Below are 20,500 nucleotides of genomic sequence, written 5' to 3' on the forward strand. Positions count from 1 at the left end.
GGCGGCGGCGCCATGCAGCGCGACGTGGGCAGCCTGCCGCTGGCCCCCGCGCTGCGGGCGCGCCTGGTGGCCGCCGGCTTCCAGACGGCGCAGGAGCTGCTGGACACCGGCCCCTGCGGGCTGAGCAAAGGTACCGGCGGCGGGAGCGGCCCCGCCTCCCCCGGGCTCCCCCGGCACGGGCCCCTTTCCCTGCCCCGGAAACCGGCCCGGCCCGGCCCGCAGTTTGGGCGGATAAAGCGCTGTTTACCCGCTGCGGTTCGGCTCCGGGCTGCTTCCCTGCGAATTCTCACCCAGGCTTCCAGCGAGCCTGGGGAAATGGGCGAAGGAGACACTTAACAACTTGCGCGTGTGCCGGAGCGAGAGGAAAAAGGCTTGATTCTGACAGGAAGTTTTTCTTCTGCTAGTAAGAAGTGTAAACGGGACACTGGAAAAGAAAAACCAGACTATTCTCTCTCATTCCTCTTCTTTCCCCAGTTGTATTTGTTTTAAACAAACTGCGTTGAAATTGGGTGCATTTTTCAAGAAGCTAAAGTAAGATTTCCACAGCCAGTTCAAGAAACGCATCGTGACTGCGATTAGCAGTAGTTTTAAGTATCTGAGAGAATACGTTGTAATAGTTTTGCCTTGCAGATCAAAGTGAAATAACTAGATCATGGCAGATACGTGTGCATAAAGACACAGACATGGAGATATTTGCAGGTATCTCATTGCTGTTCCTGGGTCTGTGCTTCAAATCTAAATTAAAATAATGCCCTAAAGTCCTTAGCCCACAGTGAATATTCAGAGTGTGGTCACTAGGTGTCACTATCCTTTATTAGTCTGCAACGTGACATCTTTTACTGAGCCTTACTTGCTTCAAGTGATACTCAAAATAGCACATTCAAGCGCAGAATAGGTGAATTGCCCTCCCAGATCCCACCCACGTCTATGAACAGCAGTTTTGGCTTTTTCCTTGCAGACACCTTCTTGTCAGCTGAATTCTGAACACAGTGCACCATTGCTCTCAGTTCTTTTGAAAATTAGATCATTAGTTCCAGAAATATTGGCAAGCCGTGTGCATCATTATATTATAAGCATTATTATTTTTGTGTTGCACTGCAGAATTATAAGGTTGTGACAAACAAGATGAATTCTCTTTTTATAATTTAATCTATTGCTGTTTATAAAAATAAGATATTGTTCCATGCGTTTGTCTTTCTAGAAATTGGAATCTCCAAAGAAGAGGCGCTAGAAGCATTACAGGTTGTAAGGCAGGAATGTCACAGTGATGCGACACAGACTGCTGGGGCACCCGGCACCTCCAGGAAGTGCACGGCACTGGAGCTGCTGGAACAAGAGCAAGCCCAGGGCTTCATCATCACTTTTTGTTCAGCACTAGACAATATTCTCGGGGGTGGTGTGCAACTAACAAAAATCACCGAGATCTGTGGAGAACCCGGTGTTGGGAAAACACAGCTATGGTATCCTATTTTTACATTACTTTTGTGCAGCTGAGGATCACTTTTCTTGTCTGAATTTAACTGTGATGAGAGTTCTTCATTCTTGTTGTCATTGCTGCAATCTCTGATTCCTATATAGCATTATGAATATAATCTTGATAATGGTTATACTCTTTTGTACTCTGTATATTCCTTAGCAGAAATGGCACTTTAGGAATAAGCTGGGAGGAGAGAGCGTTGTAATGCATGCATTTATCTTTTTATCTTTCTGTTTCCCACGGCAGTATGCAGCTGGCAGTAGATGTGCAGATCCCAGAATGCTTTGGGGGTCTGGCTGGAGAAGCAGTGTTCATTGATACTGAAGGAAGTTTTATGGTAGACAGAGTGGTGGATGTTGCAACTGCCTGTGTGCAGCATTGCCAACTTATTGCTGAAGCTCACCAAGAAGAAGGTATGTTGCTAAGTCATGTTTCTTTCTGCCTAGTAGGCTAGGATCTGGGTGAAGCGAGTGTTTCACAGACTGCAGTTTTCCCGTTTGAGGGTTTCAGCAGCAGTGCTGGCTTAAGGAGTTCTTGCTGCCAGCCTTTTATTTCCCACCTGAATGTCCTAGTGTGTCACATCCTGAAGTGTGTCAATATGATGGTGCGACCATGCTGCAGACTGAGCCGATCTAGTTCAAGAATAATTCTTTTCTAAGGGATTATTTGTTGTTTTTAGGGATGTGGTTTGGGTTTTTTGTTTTTAACACAGATCACTTTAGTAATCAATTTTACAGCAAATCTGAGGGATAATGTGCTGCAACACAGGAACAGGAAGAGCATCTTGGGAAAGGGAACAGGAAAAGCAGAAGTCAGTGTTTGCATGTTGCAAAACTGTACTGCAATCCAGCTCTATCCAAAGTCAATATAAACGGGTTGCATTTAATTGAATAATCTTATTCTGTAAGTCATCAGCATGTTAGGGACACTGACACAACTTTTATGTTGCTCTCAGAGCATTTTGTACAAAGAACTTGGTTTGAACAGAGCTAAAAGGATACCATATTATATGAGCTACTGCCTGTACATCAAACAATGCTTGACTAATACTGACTGTTGTTATCTGATGGTGTTCTGGCTTGAAAGTGACTTACTGAAAAAGTCCTTCCTGAAAAATTAATTTTTCTTTTTTGGAGCACTCCTTTGGAAGCTCCAGTGAATCCATGTGCAAGTGTTGAGATAGTTTAGTCACCACCTTCCTGACTTTCAGGCCAGATGGAAAATATGTTTTCCACACTCTTTACCTTGACTGTTTCTGTTCCTTTAGCAAAGTTTCGGTTTCTGGGTGTTTGGCTGTTGTTGTTCTATGTGTGGAAGAAATAGTTTGGTGGAATGATGGAAGTAGCAATACGTTAGTATAAACTTCTGACTCGTTTATTCATCTCTTTATTTATTCTCAGATCATCTAAAAGCTTTGGAGACTTTTTCTCTTGAAAGTATCCTTTCTCACATATATTACTTCCGTTGCCGTGACTACATAGAGCTTCTAGCACAGGTCTACCTCCTCCCAGACTTCCTTTCAGAGCATTCAAAGGTAAGGGTTATTGCAGACTTATCTGAAGATATCATTCATCTTCACACTAAAGATTTTGAGTGATACTCATGTGACACAGTAAGAATGCACATTTCTGTGAGCACTGATTTAGGAAACATCACAAAACTACTTTACAGAAGAGACTGAGTCATGTGTATGTCTGATGACCATCATGCAGGGGGATCAGAATGACCTAGTGTCAGCCCTTTCTCCTAGCAGATCACTGAGGACCAGAAGCATCCTGCATCCTCCTGGCATCCAGAAATTGACTCTTTTCATTCTTTCCAATACATGTTCTGTTGCTACAAGCAACCAGAGTCTGCAGCTTAACTCTTGGGTGGACTACAGCCAAAAAGTTGCCTATTGTCTTAGTGAAATGCTACTGTAATGCAGATTTTCTCCACCTCCTTTCCAGATTTCTAGATTCTGCAAGGCAGATCATTCCCTAAACAGGATTCATGGAGGATGACTTGTGCTTCATTGTAAGCGAGCACAAATCAATGTTGTTTAGTTAGATTATCTTTTGGATATCATTTCCATTTGTGGATGCAGTTATGTGCTTGAAAGTGCAGGTGGGAATCTTACTTTTGCTTAGTGTAGTCTGAGAGTATTTGCCTTCCTCTGCCAGGTACTAACGGTGCCCTGTTGTGTTTGCTCTTCTGGAAAGTACATGGCTTCATTAGCACAGTTACATTGGGCTGCAGTTCTCTGGTACCATCTGTGCTGATTATCTGTGCTTGGCTTGGAGCCTGAAATACTGAAGGTTGCAGGAGAGTCATAAGACCTTCTGGTGATTCCTTGGGCAGTCCATGATTGTCTTGACAGACTCCTCATTGGAGTCCAGTTCTCATTAAAATTGTTCTAATCCCTCTGACCAGACCTAAAGCTGAGATGTGGACTATAGAAATGCTCCAGATTTTAATTTTTCCTATGAGAAGTACAGGCTTTTTTTCCCCAGATATTTCTGACAGTTAGTAATATGAATTATTTTGAAATTTTGTTGACAAGGTGAAGAAGACCATGCTAAGAAAATATTTTTGTCATAATAAACATAATTCATTAAGGTATATTAGAGATAAACTCTGATAAGAAGAAGGCATTTGTTATCAAGCTTTCCTGTTATTATCTAGTCTTGAATACTTCAAGTCTACTTACCTGCTATTTTTTAACAAATGCAACATGGAGAAAATAAACTAAATTACATCCTACCTGGACATGTTCATCTGATATGAAAGTTGTATAACTATGTGTATGTTCCTTTCTAGTATGAGTCATTTTTATGCTCTTAAACTGGTTATTTTCGTAGTCAAAAAATTATGCACAAGGAAAATGTACAGGCTCATTGAAAAGAATTTGCACAAAGGAGAGGAATGAGAGAGAGCAGAAGAATATCTTATTTTAATTCTAACTTTTCTTTTCTAACTAATTCTAATTCTAACTAATCTTTTTTTCAAATTACTTTTTTTTTTTTCTGTTGAAGCCCCAGGGCCATTTCACAGAGTGATGTTTGCTACAGGCTTGTATATTCCAGACCCAAAGCTATTTTTCAGTGATGAGTTAAATCAATAATATAGAAAAAGGAGAGTTTTCTCATGTTGTTTCCAATTTGTTATCTTGTGCATTAATGCAAAAATTTGCAGATACCCAGGACTTTAGTGACAAATGAACACATAAACAATATAAGACTATTGGTCTCCTTTCTGTATTTTAGACAAATTTGGGTTATCAGAGCAGCTGCAGCAAATGAAGTTAGAATAGATCAAAATCCCAAACGCATGTTTATATAGTGCCTTCAGGGTGATGAGCCTGCAGCAGTATTGTACTCTGGTTTCAGCTAATGACTGCTGCAAAAGCAGCAAAGCAAACACCTCCAGGAAAGACAGATATCCAGCTCCATTGCGTGGTGTCTGGAATATCTTCAAGCATCTGTTAAAATCCATGTTTTTAAGATAGATCACTGATATGGCCCTCAGTATCTGATGAGTTATTTAACAGTGACTGCAGACAGCATGTCTTCTGGTTTTGGTTTTATTTTTTGAGGGAGAGAGTGAAATAAAACAGTGCTCATGGAGAGTTGATTGAAGCGCAGTTCTGATGTTTAATGATTTTTTCTCTTCAGCTTCTATTCGACAAGGCTTTTTTGACCAGCTTTATCCTTTGGTATTCTGTGTCAGGTGCTGCAGAGATAAGTCAGCTAGCTGTAAGTGAGAGAGCTCTGAAACCAGAAACGTTCAGAAGGGCAGCTCTGTGCTGAGTTAAGTAACGGAAGGGCTTAGTGCAGCATTTTGTTTAAGCTAACGCAGCTATGGTCTGAGATAGTATCTGTGTATAATGCAGTATTGCACTTAGCAAATACACTGATTTATACTAGTGTAAACTATTGCAGTTTGGAGCTCGAGGCTCTTCACCCTGCGCTCTTTTATGCAGTGCAGATTGTCTCTAATATGCAGAGACAGACAATAGATGTTATACTGTCAAGCGCATCTGAGTATAAAATAAAAGGTTGACATCACCTTATATGAAACAGATTCTGATGCACTTGGAAGATCTTACTACTTTTTGTTAGCAGTTTGTAGGATTCTGATGGTAGCTTTTTCTTTTCTTCTGTATTTAGGTCCGACTGGTGGTAATTGATGGAATTGCATTTCCCTTTCGCCATGACTTTGAGGACCTCTCACTTCGCACAAGGCTTTTAAATGGTCTTGCACAACAGCTGATCATCATAGCAAATGATCATAAAGCAGCGGTAAGTCTGGGGCAAATTTAAATAGCAAAGGATGCTACTTTGGAATCAATGCCTTATGAAGGATTAAGCAAAGGAGATGTTTGATTGTTTGTAGACAGCAAAATAAAACTGCAGGGATGTTCTTTACATTCATATTTGCCAGTTTCATCAGTAAATATAGATGGATTGCACAGGCAAAATAGCATAGATAGAAAGTTCCTGGACTTGCCAAATAAGTAAAAATCACACAAGCATCCTGTAAATTTTAACTAAATGGTAACATATCAATTTGTCATGCCGTTTCACATCATTTCCTTTTGTGATTTGATTGGGAAAAGAATGTTCCTTTGGTGACTTCTCCTACCTACAAAGCACACACATTAAAATACCTCAGAATATTTAGCAGTACCAGCATAAATTTATATTCTTCATTTAAAAATAAACTACTGTGTTAGTGGAAGAACTGCTGCTAGGGAGGAAAACCACTTTATCTGCTAGAGTTTGGTTTGCTGTTCTGGCATCCATGGAAACCCACAGCTTTCTGCCTGGGGATTGTTTCTACGTCATTTACGCCAATACGGAAGCCTGCAAATGTGCAGCCATGTAGCCAGCAGATGGCACTCAGAAGCTACAGCTGTTACAGAAGTTGTTTGGTGAGTCTGGTACAGCACAGAAAAGCATTGTTCAGGAATTAGAGCTTGCAGGGTCTCAAAATGGTGCTTGTCTCTGTAACTGTTTCCAGGTGACTTGCTTTCTTGTCAGCCACAACTCTCTCACGCAATTGGCTTTTGTTTGTACCGCACTGCTAAAAGTAAGCCTCCCCTTGTGTTCCCTCTGATAGTTGCAGGAAGGGAAAGAGCACAACTCCACATTCTGCCAGGGTCAGGCGATTGTACTTGCCGCTGAAAGCAAATCCCCTCTCTCCCCCCAGTATGAATTCTGAAGGTTCTTCCTTCTGCTGTGGCCACCAAAGGAGACAAATATTATATGACTGCTTGTTTTGCACAGCATCCAGTTTATTGTCTGCTCTCGCTCATACATTAGGTGCCCAGTGACCTTGGAAGGGAGCAGTTGTCATTGTATAGTCCTTTTTCTTCAGTCGAGTGAAACATATTTAACTTGTTTGTGTCAAACAAGTGAGCACTTAAGTACAAATGTTTGTTAAATCAACACTTGCTAAAGAAGTGATCAATCACAGAGCTTCAGAAATGGTCTAGCTCAGAGTGGCCCTCTTGTTAGTTTTTGAGTTAGTTGCACGGAGCTTGCAAGCAGTCCGAATTAAGCTTGCATGCCAGGAATTGCTCGACTGGCAGCAAAGCTGGGCTGTCTGAATGCTCTAATATGGGAGGAAGTGAGTTTCTGTAGTTTCTAAAGCTGAACTCATTGGTTTTTGCTGGGATGCCCAGTCAAGCTCTCCTCTGGCAATGAGCTGTGGGGCCATTGTGGGGCTGTTATCGTTGATCTATGATGAGTTAATTCTCCAAAATATACAGTGTATGTTTTGGGGCTTTCAGCTATGTAAATGTTTTGGTATGTGCCCCATATGCTCAGTGGAGTTGGCTGCTCTAGTACTTTTCTAACTGTTCAAGCAAGAATCATACAGGCATGTCAAACACTGAGAAACCCTAGGGTTTAAGATAGGTACAATTTTTTATTTTTCATTTTTAATGAACCTTGCAATTAATATTCCTGGCTCTTTTCTGTCTTACCCACCCCCACTTCTACCAAGGATCTAACCTAGACTGTCTGTGAACCTCCTACGAATGATTTGTGCTGCAAAAACACTCCCCCGCTCTGTCTGTTCACTCTCATTCTGCTTTGTATTGTAACCGCTTGCACATTTTTAGACTACAAGGTGCAGAAATTTTGTTAATCATTAGGCTTATGCATGCTTTGTGCAGCAGCACCACCAAGTTTGTTTATGCCACAGTGAGTGAAACCTAACCATATATAGAGGGCTAATGCAAGTGCTGTGCATCTAAATACAGATCCAAAGAGTCTTTAGTACATATACAGTGGAATATGAGTTCTGCTGGGTTTCTATCTCTTGCGTAGGGAGAGATTTCATTTTGTAAATCTTGAATGAAAGAAATCCACTTCCCATGCAAACTGAAAATACATTTTGCAGAGTTCTCCTCTTTTGTTTTGGCTATTGAGAAAAGATGAGGCACCTTTATAGTTTCTTCTTGTTAACACAGAACTTTCATTCTGTTGGCAAGAGTCTGGTCTGATTAAGCACTTTATCAATAAAACCTTTTAGAAAAATCTCTTTCCCCTCCCCTATTATGATTGCTTCCTGGAGGCTTTTTATTTTTTTGTTTCTGTTCCATCTTTTAGGTAGTTCTGACAAATCAAATGACAACAAGGATTGGACAAAGCCAGTCCACACTGGTACCTGCATTAGGTAGGTGTTTAGCGTGTGAGTTGAAAACCGAAAATCTTTGAATATATGATTTCCTTTCTTTTGGCCTCATGAACAAAAAAAAAAAAAAAAAACTTTGTCTGCTAAAATTTCTGTGGTATAGCAGGATCCATGGTGGAACTGTTAGCATAAATCTAAACTATTAGCCTTTGAACTATTAGCATTGGGGAACTCTGCAGTAGTACCTATCCATGTCAGCATCATAATTATAAGTAGCAACTATCAAATTTTATTCCAAACTCAAACATTGCTTGTAGGTTAGAATCCTAGTTAGATTTTTGAAAAGGTATTACAAATAGTTTTAAAAGTCATGACATTTTAAGATTGCACTCAGAGGTTGAGAATGTTGCTGGATTTTTTTTCCCCTTTTTTAAACTCGAATATTTAATACTAAACTTTAAATTAGATCTATCACTATTACCTAAGCTGATTGATTCACTCTTTATGGGGAAACACTAAGAACACTCTGTTGAATAACTAGTTTCTTAGACCTGCAGCTAATATGTTGCAGCCTTCCCCCGAGGATCTTAGGCTGTAGAGATACCTCTATTCCAGCTGCAGCTGTGCCAGCTAAGGAGGCCGCTATCCCTGCTGGAGGTCACTGCCCTAATCTACATGCTGGCTGAGCTGTTTATGTGATTGTCTCCCAAAACATTTCTGTCAAAAGTGAGCCAGGTAAGCGTAAGTAATTTAAATAGTAAGTAAGCCTCTGCTAATCAGGTAATTTAGACTAAAACTGGCTGGTGACCATACAAATAATGCAGGGGTCTACTGGGGGCAGTAGACCTCTAGCAGGAAGGTGGTGATGAACAGGTTGAATCGATAACAGAAGAGGACATGTGTCCACAGCTCAGTGGTTGTGGAACTCAAACTATGCTGCAATTCCTAAATTCCCTGAGGACTGTTAACTGCCCCTCCAAAACACATGCAAATGTAATGGCAAAATAAACAGTTTAAACTGTTTCCATTAGTTATTTGCAAAGGTATTTCATATTTGGTGCATATCTGGAACTATCTGTTCTTTGCTCCCTACAGTTATAATGTAGGGGAAAATCTGTGTGGGCTCCTGAATTACAGCCTGCCCGTGGTGAGTCTGAGGGTTTCTTACAGGCTGCTCCAGCTTGCTCTGTAATGAGCAGAGTGCCCCACATAGACTGTTTTGCTCTGTTCACAGGGGAAACTAGCACAGTTCATCTGAAACAGAGATTTGGCCAAATTAAGATGTAAATGCTGAGCCTTTTCTTGTTTCAGGTTGTAACTTTATATTATTTCATGATGCAGTTAAGGGCAAAAATTCTCTGTCCCTTGCTTCAGATTCTGTGGACTAAGTAATGATTCCCTTGGTCTGGAGGGGAGGGAGAAGAAGGGGACAGTACAAAGGCAAAGATGTTCTCAGTGTCTGTACAGGCATTGAAGCATTTGGCACAGATGTAAGATAAAATGAACAAATACAGATCATCTCCTTGGAGAATATGAAATTTTGAGCTGTGCATGCAGATAAAGACCCAGCTTTCAGTATCTGACCCTTTTTGTCATTTTCACATCTTGCTCTCTGATGTATTAGTTATTTTTGGCAGCCTTTCTGGCTACGAACTGAATTAAAGCTAATAGATTCCGTCTTGACTTTTTAATGGCCAGCAGTGTTTGAGAGCTGTTGTGTTTACTGAGTTGCAGGGACAGTAAAGAATGCTAAAGGAGTCAGTGTAGATTATAATCCTAAATTATCACATATTGTCTTGCACACAGTTTTATTCTTAAGAGCATTTAATTTGACATAACCTCCCCTTGAGGAGACCATAAACTGATTGTGACTCTCATCAGAATGTGCGTGTAGCCACATAGTTTCATTGAACTGAACAGTATATCCACTTGCAAAAATGAAAGTTTGTACCGGCTGGTAAAATATTCCAGCAAAGAGATACTCTGCTCATCCAAATTTAATTTTAAACAGCAGTATCTCAAGTTGAGAATTTCAATGTGGTACAAAGCTGTTTGCAATTTGATGTGAATTTATTCCATAGACTCAGTGTGAGTATTGTGCTGGTGTATTACTGGGTGGTTTTATGACCCACTCTGAAGGGTGCTATTGCAACAGTCTCATCATAAAGCTGAAGAAGCTCCTACTCCTCTGTGGTTGGTTGTAGCCAAAGGGACTATTGAGGGGTAGGTGAGCAGCAAAGCCCCAAGCAAAATCAGGTCAGTTGCCTCCCCTACATAGTTTTTTTTCCCTACTTATTGGTAGGGCCTAGAAACAGCCTTTTCTAAGATTTCACAAGAGCATTAATCCCTAAACTCTTACTCAGCTTCCTAGCAGAAGGGAATTCCTTAATTATGAAAAAGAGCACAGATGCTGCAAGGTATTAAGTCAAGAGCTTTATGAAGGGGGCAGCTTTCTTTCCCACTAGTGATAGCTAAGCTGGGTGTTCCTAGACATTTCTGCTTGATATATTTAGAAAGGAGGTCAAATATTAATCTGCAGCCAATTTAACTCAGAAATATCTCATTTTGCAGTAGCGTTTTTTCCCTTGTATTCAATGTAGTTGGAAGGAGTCTGGTGTGGAACTTGGGTGCATTTGTAAATTATGTGTTTGATCTCTGACTCAGAACTATATCCAATGGCCAAAACATTAAATTAGATATAATGGACGAGGGTCTGGCAAGATGCCTAGAGGGTCTAAGCCTTCATTACAGTTAAGTCATTTCTTTCTTCTCCATGCTATAATGAAGGCCAGAGCACATGAGGCTGGTGGTGTGCTGGAGACCAACAAATAACTGATTCAGAAGTTCGCAGGTTGTGTACAGATGAATAGGAGAGGCTTGCAGTACTTAACCAAATGACTGTTTCAAAAGTCATTTTTCTTCTGACTACTGAATGTCTCCTGGGATAAACAGAGGAAAATGCCCAACAGAGCTATCTGTTAATTGAATGATCTTGTGGTCAGATGTGATCTGAAACATTAGGACTGTTTCCCTTGAAACAGGATAACAGCCAAACTTTCTTCTCTCTTTTTTCTTTTTTTTCCCCCCTCTCTCTCGGTTGTGTTCTTTTTCATTTTGCTGTCAGAAAAGGAAGACTGCTTCAGGGGCCCTTAATACTTTAATAATCATTGACTTTCTCCCAAAGCTTGTATCCCAAAGGGAGTGATGTTTGCTCGTAATTATGCCTGAGAGACAGAATATCACAATTTTGAACTAGGATTTAGACATACTCACTAGACTTTTCAGTAATAATTAGAAAAATCTTTTCTTCATGTTGCCTCTGTTTTCAAGATTTGTCTAGTACCTGCCCTTTATTAGGTATATATAAAATCTTTCTACAAATACAGAAGTATTGCATCAAGTTTTTTATAAAACACATTGTGGGTGAGTACAGAGGTTATTCCTTGTCTCAGTATATTTGATAAACCAGTTGTGAAATCCTTGCACATATAAAAGAGATGTGATTCATTACTGCAAGAAAGGTATATATATTTTAATCATGGGGGTCTTTGGAAGACTGATCCAATTTCAGTTCAATTTATTGATTCTGCTGCTTTTATAGGAGATAAATAAAATGTCTGTCATTTTATGTCACCCAGGAGAAAGCTGGGGACATGCTGCTACCGTCCGTTTAATCTTTCACTGGGACAACAATCAAAGGTAAGTGTAAATGTAGGCCAGTAAGGTACATAGTAATACTGCCAAGTCTGACACTGGAGAATCTTTTACAGGCTGAACCTAGTGGCCAAGCAGGGATTTGAATTTGACTTCAGGCCATGGTCTCCCACATCCTAGGCTATTGAGGCTCAAGAAGAAATATCTTGTTCAGCCCTGAGACAGTGTGGGCTGAACTGTTGTGCTCCTTCTTTTCACTGTAGTCAGCTTGCTGCAGTGCTGTCCTTTGTTTCTGACAGATGCCATGTCTTATAAAAATCCTGATGGTAGTTGCTCAGACACAAGAATTTGGGGAGTGGTGATTAGGTAAAAAACAAAACAAAACTTTTTTTATAACCCAACTGTGGTCACATATGGTTGTCCTCAGTCACAGACCTCCAAGCTTCACCAAAAATCAGTCTCACAGTCTACATTTTGCAAGCAGGCAGAATTTCTTTGCTAAAGTCTGACTTTTAGGCCCTAGGCAATACAAAGCCCTTTGATGTCCAAGAAGGCTTTCCACCTAGACAGGGATTCCCAGGAGACAGAACATAGGCCTGCTGACTCCTGAGCCTCAGTTGCAGCTGTTGGACCGTTCTGCTTTTGAATACAGTAGGATGGTTCTTTTGAAAACTGGACAGCCGTGCAAATACTAAGTGACAGTTAACTGCAAAGATGTAGAAGGAAAGCTGCCTTTACTCCCAGTGCAGAGTGCACCTATGGAAGATGATTTTAGAAGCCCAAAGAAATGAGGATGACCCCTCTAAAACCAGTGTGAAGTTCTCTTGCTGTTGCAATGTGGTCTTTTTTTGTTTCTTCTTTTTTTTTTCCTCTCTTCGCTATGTTGCAAGCTCACTTACATTTCCTACTCAGTTGAATTTGTCTTGTGTATAGTATCACAATGCAGCTGTAATTTGAGACTTAAGACGCCTTGATTCTATTCCCTAATCTTCTGCAAACAATGAACAAAAATGCTACTGGAATGTTATTGTGCATAGTTTTGCTTTTTAAACTTGGAAAAAAAATGTGGTGATACTTTCTTGTGGGGTTTTGTTTTTTAAATTCTAAGTTTGAAAGCAATGCAGAGTGATTACAGCAGGCTGTTTAGTCTGGAGTTAAATTAATGGCACTGATTAATTAACAGTCTTTATAAGAGAGAAGTTGCATCAACAGGACAATTGCAGAGTGAGCACAAGTTAATTTTATATACAGAAAGTAAAGAGCTTTTTCCTTCCACATCACAGCTAGGAATGTTGTAGGTGTAGTTTCCAAAGTGAAAAGTGGAAGGTAGAAAAGCGTTCTTATTTACTGTTCTAAATATACAGCTAATATGGAATGGGACCTGCAGAAGCGCAGCAATTCTGAATATCTGTAAAAAGCAGAAATAGACAGATTCTGTTGCCTTTGTAGGTGAACTACCTATACCTGATGATCCTGCATGATATGTTATTCTTGTTTTTATAGGCTGTTATTGAGGTGCAAAGATGACCATTTAAGAGGTCATTTTCCTTTTCTCTTATGCTTTGGCTAAATATGATACTTGCCCTCTCTCTCTTTGTTTCTCTCTACTACTGGAAATGTGTCAGAGCTTTATTACAATGGGTCTCATTGCTGTGAGGAAAGATCCTGTTGAGTCAGAGGCGTGCAGCAGAGCTCCAGCTGAACGCTTGTAAAAGCATGGCTTCTGCAGCTTCAGATTTAGGCTATTTTGTGAAGTATAACCCACCTCTTAAATGTTCTGAGGAATTCCCTGTGTAGCTAATATGAAGTGGCAGTGTTCCTCAGGCTGTAATTACGTGCTCTCTAATAGAATGGCACCTCAGGGAGGGAAAAAAAACCCGAAAAATAATTAACAGGATCCTTGGCAGGGTGTCTTGGTAAGAGAGCAGAACGCTTTCAATATTGAGTTTGCATAAGTGCAAGTTTGGGGGGAGGTAGGCATGGAGCAGATGAGGGCTAGGACTGGTTAAAAAATCCCATGGTATTCAGCTGTTTTGCTGTCTTTTATCTGTATTAGGCAAGCACCCATTGGGCTAGGTGTTGTATAAGCACAAATCAAGATGCATTGCCTAGAGCCTAAATGCACAAAATCGAGAAAAGAGGAGCAACACAAGAGAAGTGATTTACTCAGGGTCACGCTGTATGTCAGTGGCAAGGTCAGGCTTTGAACATCTTACTCACATTCTCCATCCACTGTATTTTGTGAAATCTCTGGAAGAAGCTCCCTAGAAGTTTTTGAGTTCTTGAGGCATATCTTTCAACTTTGAGAGGTCAAGCTGCAAATGGTTGTTTAATGGAGTAGAAAAGAATTGTGCTCAAAAGCTTTTTTGTTTGAATTTTAAAGTGGCATTTGGAATTAATTCAGAATGGATATTGTCCCGAAAATGTGATAAAATACAGTGATAAAACAAGGCTAATCAATCACTCGTTCTTTATTAGTAGGTCTATATTGTGTTTGAGCTGACTGGTCAGACAGGGATGGGATTTTGACATCCACGTGTTGAATGACCTGTACAAGTATGCACACATAAGAATTCCACTGGTCACCTACCCCATGATTGTGGGACAGCTTGGGTCTAGTTAACATAATATTGTTTATTTGAAAATTTTTTATCTGTATTCACTAATCCTAATTCTTTGTTTTTGTTTAACCAGGCTGGCAACTTTGTACAAATCACCAAGTCAGAAGGAGTCAACCATACCATATCACATTACAGTTAGTATCTCTTTCAAGATGGAAATACAGAGATGGGAGCAAAGTGTTAGCTGTGAAGAACTTTTCAGAGATTTGTAGACAAATCTGAGAATGCAGTTTGCTTTCTTAGAAGGCAACTGAGAGGCAACACTGAAAGTAGCCAATAATACTGGGGTGTCTCCAGGTTTATGAAATATTTTGCCCCTGTGCCTCTCTTTGAAAAAGTGATCCATCATGTCAAGTCCTCTTATAGTTAAAACATTTTGATTTCCAGATCAATTACAGGCAGCCTGTTCCCATCTGTTCTTGTGCTGTTGTACTGTTCATTTATGTGCCCTTGATGTTAACTCTTGGCCTAAGTGTAATTACAGAGGACAATCGTGCACTCTCTGGGTCTTCATTTTGGGAGACTGAGCAAACCAAGCTGTCTTCTCCCTTGTAAGATAGGTTGGTTGTTTCCACAGTGGCTCTTCTCTGCCCCTGTTCCATTCTGAGGTTATCTTTTTAGGACAAGGGTGACCAAAATCATACATGGTATTCCAGACGTCTCACCAGTGCTTTGAGCCACACGTATTTCCCCATCTCTGCTTTAAGTACGTTGGCCCAGTGTACTGCCTAATGACCAGCCAATATATACAGATTTTTCTCTCCTGTCATTATCATATCATGTGCTTCCAGCTTAGGGCTGGAGTCCTTATTCATCCCCAGGTAAATCCTGTGCTTATATTCCTTTATGAAGTGTTTAGAGACATTAATAATAATACATAGTGTCTAAGCTATATTCAGGTTTAAAAAAAAAAAACCTCTTATCTTCAAATGTCACATACATAGGTACATGCGATAACTATTTGCTGTGTCCTCATGGAAACACGTTGCCATAGCATTTCCTGCAGATTTTAATGCTGCCTGTAAAATGAGGTTTTCAAACTACAGAACAGAAATCAGATTTTTTTTCGTTCCTGAATATATTTACCTGGATAGAATAAATACTGCAAAAAAAATATATATTCATATATGTACACACACACACACACACATTCTTAGTTCTGTAAAGACTCAGAAAGGCAAGTGGGACCACATCCCAAGGTTGTTTGGGTCATATGCTATGACTGTGCAGGCCTCCCTCTCCAGCCACCAAACAGACTGATCTTATCTTAGGCAGTTTAATTGCCTTTTCCTTTCAGTTTTACACTTATTACAAAACAGCAATGCTCTCTTCCTCCGTGTGCACGCACACAATCTTGAAATACAGTTGAGAATGTGTTCTAATCAAGGATAAGTTAAAATTTAAGATTATCCTTGTGTTTTCCCCTTAATCTTGTTGAGCTGCCTCAGTAGATGGTTTCTATAAGTAAAAAATATATTATCCCTATTTCTCTCATGAAATTCAGGTCTGATGGTAACTGTCTTCCGTTATCGTTCCTCATTGCCATCTCAGTCATTAAACTGGAAGATGTAAATATGTGTTCAATGCTTCCAAATATGATCTAGCACATCTATGTATATCCAGCATTCAAAAAAAAAATCATTTTATAAATTCTTCAGGGAGCCCAGCCTACTGAACAGCCTACTTCATCATGTTCCAGCCTTTATAACCATTGGAATGCTTTCCTTAGGAGTCTCACATGCTGGATTAAGTGGATTCTTGGCTACAGATTCACCTTTGTGCCTCAGGGAAATGGCAGAGATTAGGTGCAAGCAGCAGTGAAACACTAAACTTTAAGATTCCCTTTATGCTATTTAGAATAACACTTGAGTTGCTTAAAATAGCAGAGGGACTGTACAAGTTCTGCCCTTGTGGCATTCTGTGATGCTTGTTCCTTTAAAGCATAGCAGGCTGCATGAGGTGAGGCATTTAGAGATAGATTACAAATATAGAGATGGGAGATTTAAGCAAAACATTTTGATTGGTTTCATTTTGTCTTGGATTGATCTTGCTCTGGGATGCACAGGCATTTTAGAAAAGTCACATATCTGATAGTAATTCTGCCTGATTTTTCACAGTGCACCAGCCCGAAATGTCAGCTCTTCTGAAATGCTATCACCCCGTCATTGTCTCTACCTGAGCATTTAGGATCGCCAAAACAATTTCTTTTTCTGATAACCCCTTTTCCTCCCCAGGTCTCTGCACTGCTGTGAGAGTCCTTCAATGAGCTGTCAACAATGCTCCCTGCACAGTATTGTCTGGAGATGGGAGGACAGTCACAGGCTTCACACAGTGTAACACCCCAATGCCTCTGTCTGCACCGATGACACTTTAACTGATTTTCCAGATCTTTCATATTTTTAAATCTTTTAAAATCAGTCATCTAAATGGGGAGCTAAGCTAACAGAAAATACCAGTGTTACTAAGCAATGTAGAACACTTTGAGCTCTCCACTATGTACCAGCATCTAGTTTTCACTTCTACATTTAGGTTTTGGCAGTTAAAAAGTTCTCACCCCATTGTGTCCCATAAATCACTGTGCTGGGACAGTCTGTGATCTGGATAGACTGATTCAGATATGCTCTTCTCTTACAACATCTCATTGCCATTTTCAGTTCATTAAACAGATACATGAAACAAAAATATCCTAGGTTTTAGAAATTTGCAGTTGTGTTTCTGAAAATGACTGAGGCAGTGAGTCCAACAGTCCCCTCCTCTCTTCTGTGGGAGTTTGATTTGAGTAAGGCTGAAGGATTTGGCTTTTAATTTATTTGTTAATTTACAGAGAAGCAGTGCTCCATAGCCATCGGGGTGATTAGCGATGACATGAAAATGATAGCCTGATTGGTGATGAGAAAATACCTTTTAGAAAATAAAGTGAGTAGGGACAGTTTGTTTGCACGTGTGTTGAAAAGCTTGCAGTACTGTGATTAGCCGAGTCTATAAACATTCTTTCACCACTCATCTAAAATAAACTATAGCCTCATACCTTATTCTGATCTTGTGGGTACTAGAGTTACTCATGTTTTATATCCTAGGATATATCCTATATCCTATTGCATGATTTTGCTTTTATCTTACAGCCTCATGGTTTCCGAGATGTGCAGCCTCCAGCTGTCACTCAAAACCGAGAAGGTACCGAACTGAACCCTCGCAAACGGCCGCGGAGGGAAGAGGAAAAATAACAGCGATTCAAAAGTCAAATGTTAAAAAGATAAGCTACATGAGAACATTTGCATAGTGAACATGCAACTAAGGGTAGCATGAGAGATTGTTTAACTAAAATTCCTGTTCTGAACTTTACATCGATGTTAAAATTACAATATACAAGTTTCCATGGTAGGAAGTTCCTTCCTGCATGACACAATTTTACTTTTCTAATAAAAATCTAAAATGTGTTCTACAACAAGAGGCTTCAGCTTTTTGGGGATGAAGACTACACCAACTTCTTTTACTCTGGATACAAAACTGATGCCAATTTAAACAATAAAATACGAGGATCTAGTAAGATACATTTAATGATGTAGGTCTTGATCATTCATCTGTTTCTGTGTGCAGTTGAATTTTAACAAGGTGCCATGCAGCAGTCTGCTCACATGCCTCAAGCCAGGGCAGAAAACAATGGAGCTTCTGATATAATGCTTTAAGATAAATACATGCTTAAATGCTATGCCAGATTGGGGCTTTAGCCCTTACCTGCTGCAAAGTCCTTGATCAAGGGCAGCCAAAGCACTGTTTCCGACATCTTATTTATTTGGTAGCGGTAACAATAGAGACAGAAGACTAGATTTGAAGGACAAAAAATTTAATCCAGCATAGCAATTTTATGTTCCTATCTTGGTGAGTAAGAATTTTACCATAACTCAAGCTTGAACTGAACTGCTGCATAGCCCTTAGCCTTCATATTCCCTTTTAATTCTGTAATCAGGATCTGCTTTGTTTGTGGCTTAATTTAATAAACAGGAGACCCAGGTTTCTTAGACACCAGCAATACATTAGCAGCTCCAGAATGTAAACCAAATGAAAGAATGAATGTCCACTGAAAATAGAGCAAGGATTTGTCCTCTTTTATTAACAGAAAACAAATCTGTAAGATGACTATTACAGAAGAAGGAAGGTACTGCAATGCAAAATAGTAGTTACTCCAAGCACAAGAAGTGTTTGTCTGTACACATGCATACATATGACTGCTTTCTGGCACAATACTTGATAATGTTATAGCTGAGGAAACTTAGCCAGCAGACTAAATGGAGAATTCAAGTTATGGGAGTCAGTATCTTTAATTTTTAATTTGGTAGCACTAAACTGACTTTGCCTTGAAACAAAATTCAGTGCTGAATCTGAGTCACAAAACCTCTCTATTAAAAAAGCTGCAAAAAAGTGGCAGTGATATTTGGATCATTATAGTATTTAGATATAATTTACATAATAAAATGCTAAAAGGAAAAGTATTCAATTGTCATACAGCACTCTGGGCTTTGTCAAAATTTAAAAACCGTGAGTCAGGGAGAGCTCTCAAGCAAGTGTGACATAGAGGAAGAAAGACGGCGGGATTTGTGACTCAGACAAACATTTCAATGCAGGAGACATAGACAAACAAAAGGATTCTACCGCATGTGATGTCAGCAAGCAAATGCTCCATTTGGGAATAATAGCTTCCTACGTATTGCAGTGCAAGAGGAGGGGGGAGCTAGCACAGTATACATGCCTACGTAACTACAAGGAAAACCATCCATTAAGAATGTTGTAGCAATATTTTAAGAAGCATTGCTGGTTACTAATGATAGCTACTATCAAACATATTTTATATTTATGGAAAAATCCATTTCTGTCAATTCCTTGTGTTCTGATTTAATATCCTCCATATTCTTCCATATTCAAGGAGAGTAGGGACAGGTCTCTAATATACTATTAATTTCAGCTAATTGTTTCTTTATTTTATTTGTAGTAGTGTAGCATCCAGGAGCCCCAGCTGAGATGCTGATTCTGTTATGCCAGGATAAATCATTTTGTTTGAATGATAGATTTTCCAGTATTCTAGAAGTCATTATCAACATAAAAAAATAATGTTGTTATTGGTTAACAGTGGCAATCATAAAACCTCCAAAGGAAGTATTAGAAGCTGTCTATGCTGAGATTTTGGGTTTTGTATTGGAGCTATTATAAAAACCAGCTCTGCAGACCAGAACTAGAGAGAAGGATCTGTTGGTGGAGACAAAATTAGATTAAATGAGCCAGATTTCATTCTCATCTGCTGAAGACAAGAAAGCTGTTCCAGGCTTAGAATTGCCTATAAAGAAAGAATTTGACCATTGCCTCACCAATAAGTCTTCCATGGCAAGCTGGTATTTTCTTACACGAGTCTGGAATTCTCTCTCATTTCACAGCATCAGTGCGCAGTAGTGAGTGGTATGAGAGAATTTATAACTGCACAACAAGTAAAATTCTAACTAGCCAGCTTCACAGCACTGAATCCAGAACAAAATAGCTTGTTTAGATTGATGCTTAAATCCCAGTCTTCTGAAATGCAAGAACTTTTAACTATCATGCTGAGTTTAATATTATTCAATTTTGTACTGACAACATTTGCTTGTTGTGGTGACAAAGAAGCTTCCTACACAACAAGGATACAGTATCTACCACAGGGCTTGGCAACAAGAAAACACTGCAGTTATGATATGCTTCTTCTCAAGCCCAGAATCATGCTTTGAAACTCTTCAGTCTGGCACGAGAAAATAACAATTTATCTCTTCCTGATTCTAAGTGTTCTGTGCCTTTTCCATTATGAAACAGGGAGAGACCAACTAGCTTCCAACCAGAATAAATTTAAGAAAACATAGAGAGGAAATAGCTTTAGCTAAAGGTGTAAAGTTGTAGCCAAAGTTCAAGTTACGCAATCAAACTGTCTTGTACTGAAGTCAATTACAAACTGGCTGACTAATGTGGAAGGAGGCTCAGCTGCTAACCTGAATGTGGAATACAGTGTTGAGAAAAAATATTTAAAATATAATATCCATGCCTCTGTTGAATTCAAGTTATTGTTCATATGATTATTTTGGGGGGACTAAGAATGAAATTTATTCTAAGG

At 39.6% G+C, this 20,500-nt stretch overlaps 1 protein-coding gene across 7 annotated transcripts; it reads left to right on the plus strand.

The window, feature by feature from the left end:
* The first annotated feature begins 6 nt into the window (after positions 1 to 6).
* Positions 7 to 17,926, plus strand: RAD51C (RAD51 paralog C). Of its 7 annotated transcripts, XR_003254443.1 has the most exons (12): positions 7 to 130; positions 631 to 699; positions 1,202 to 1,460; positions 1,724 to 1,890; positions 2,878 to 3,011; positions 5,626 to 5,757; positions 8,074 to 8,140; positions 11,737 to 11,797; positions 14,447 to 14,507; positions 16,608 to 16,706; positions 17,198 to 17,289; positions 17,496 to 17,581. XR_003254443.1 is itself a non-coding variant. In XM_026071408.1 (10 exons), the coding sequence occupies exons 1-10, from the start codon at positions 13 to 15 to the stop codon at positions 17,595 to 17,597; spliced, it is 1,170 nt and encodes a 389-aa protein (XP_025927193.1). In that variant the 5' UTR covers positions 7 to 12; the 3' UTR covers positions 17,598 to 17,926. The 7 variants fall into 7 exon arrangements, 4 of the variants coding, with proteins under 4 accessions (XP_025927193.1, XP_025927195.1, XP_025927194.1 ...); XR_003254442.1 differs by lacking the exon at positions 17,198 to 17,289 and having other exon boundaries at positions 17,496 to 17,580; XR_003254445.1 differs by lacking the exons at positions 16,608 to 16,706; positions 17,198 to 17,289; positions 17,496 to 17,581 and adding an exon at positions 8,714 to 8,833 and having other exon boundaries at positions 14,447 to 14,476.
* The last annotated feature ends 2,574 nt before the right edge of the window (positions 17,927 to 20,500 follow it).

Source organism: Apteryx rowi, unplaced genomic scaffold, assembly GCF_003343035.1.
Source record: "Apteryx rowi isolate R43461 unplaced genomic scaffold, aptRow1 scaffold_325, whole genome shotgun sequence".
NCBI classification, from domain to species: Eukaryota; Metazoa; Chordata; class Aves; order Apterygiformes; family Apterygidae; genus Apteryx; species Apteryx rowi.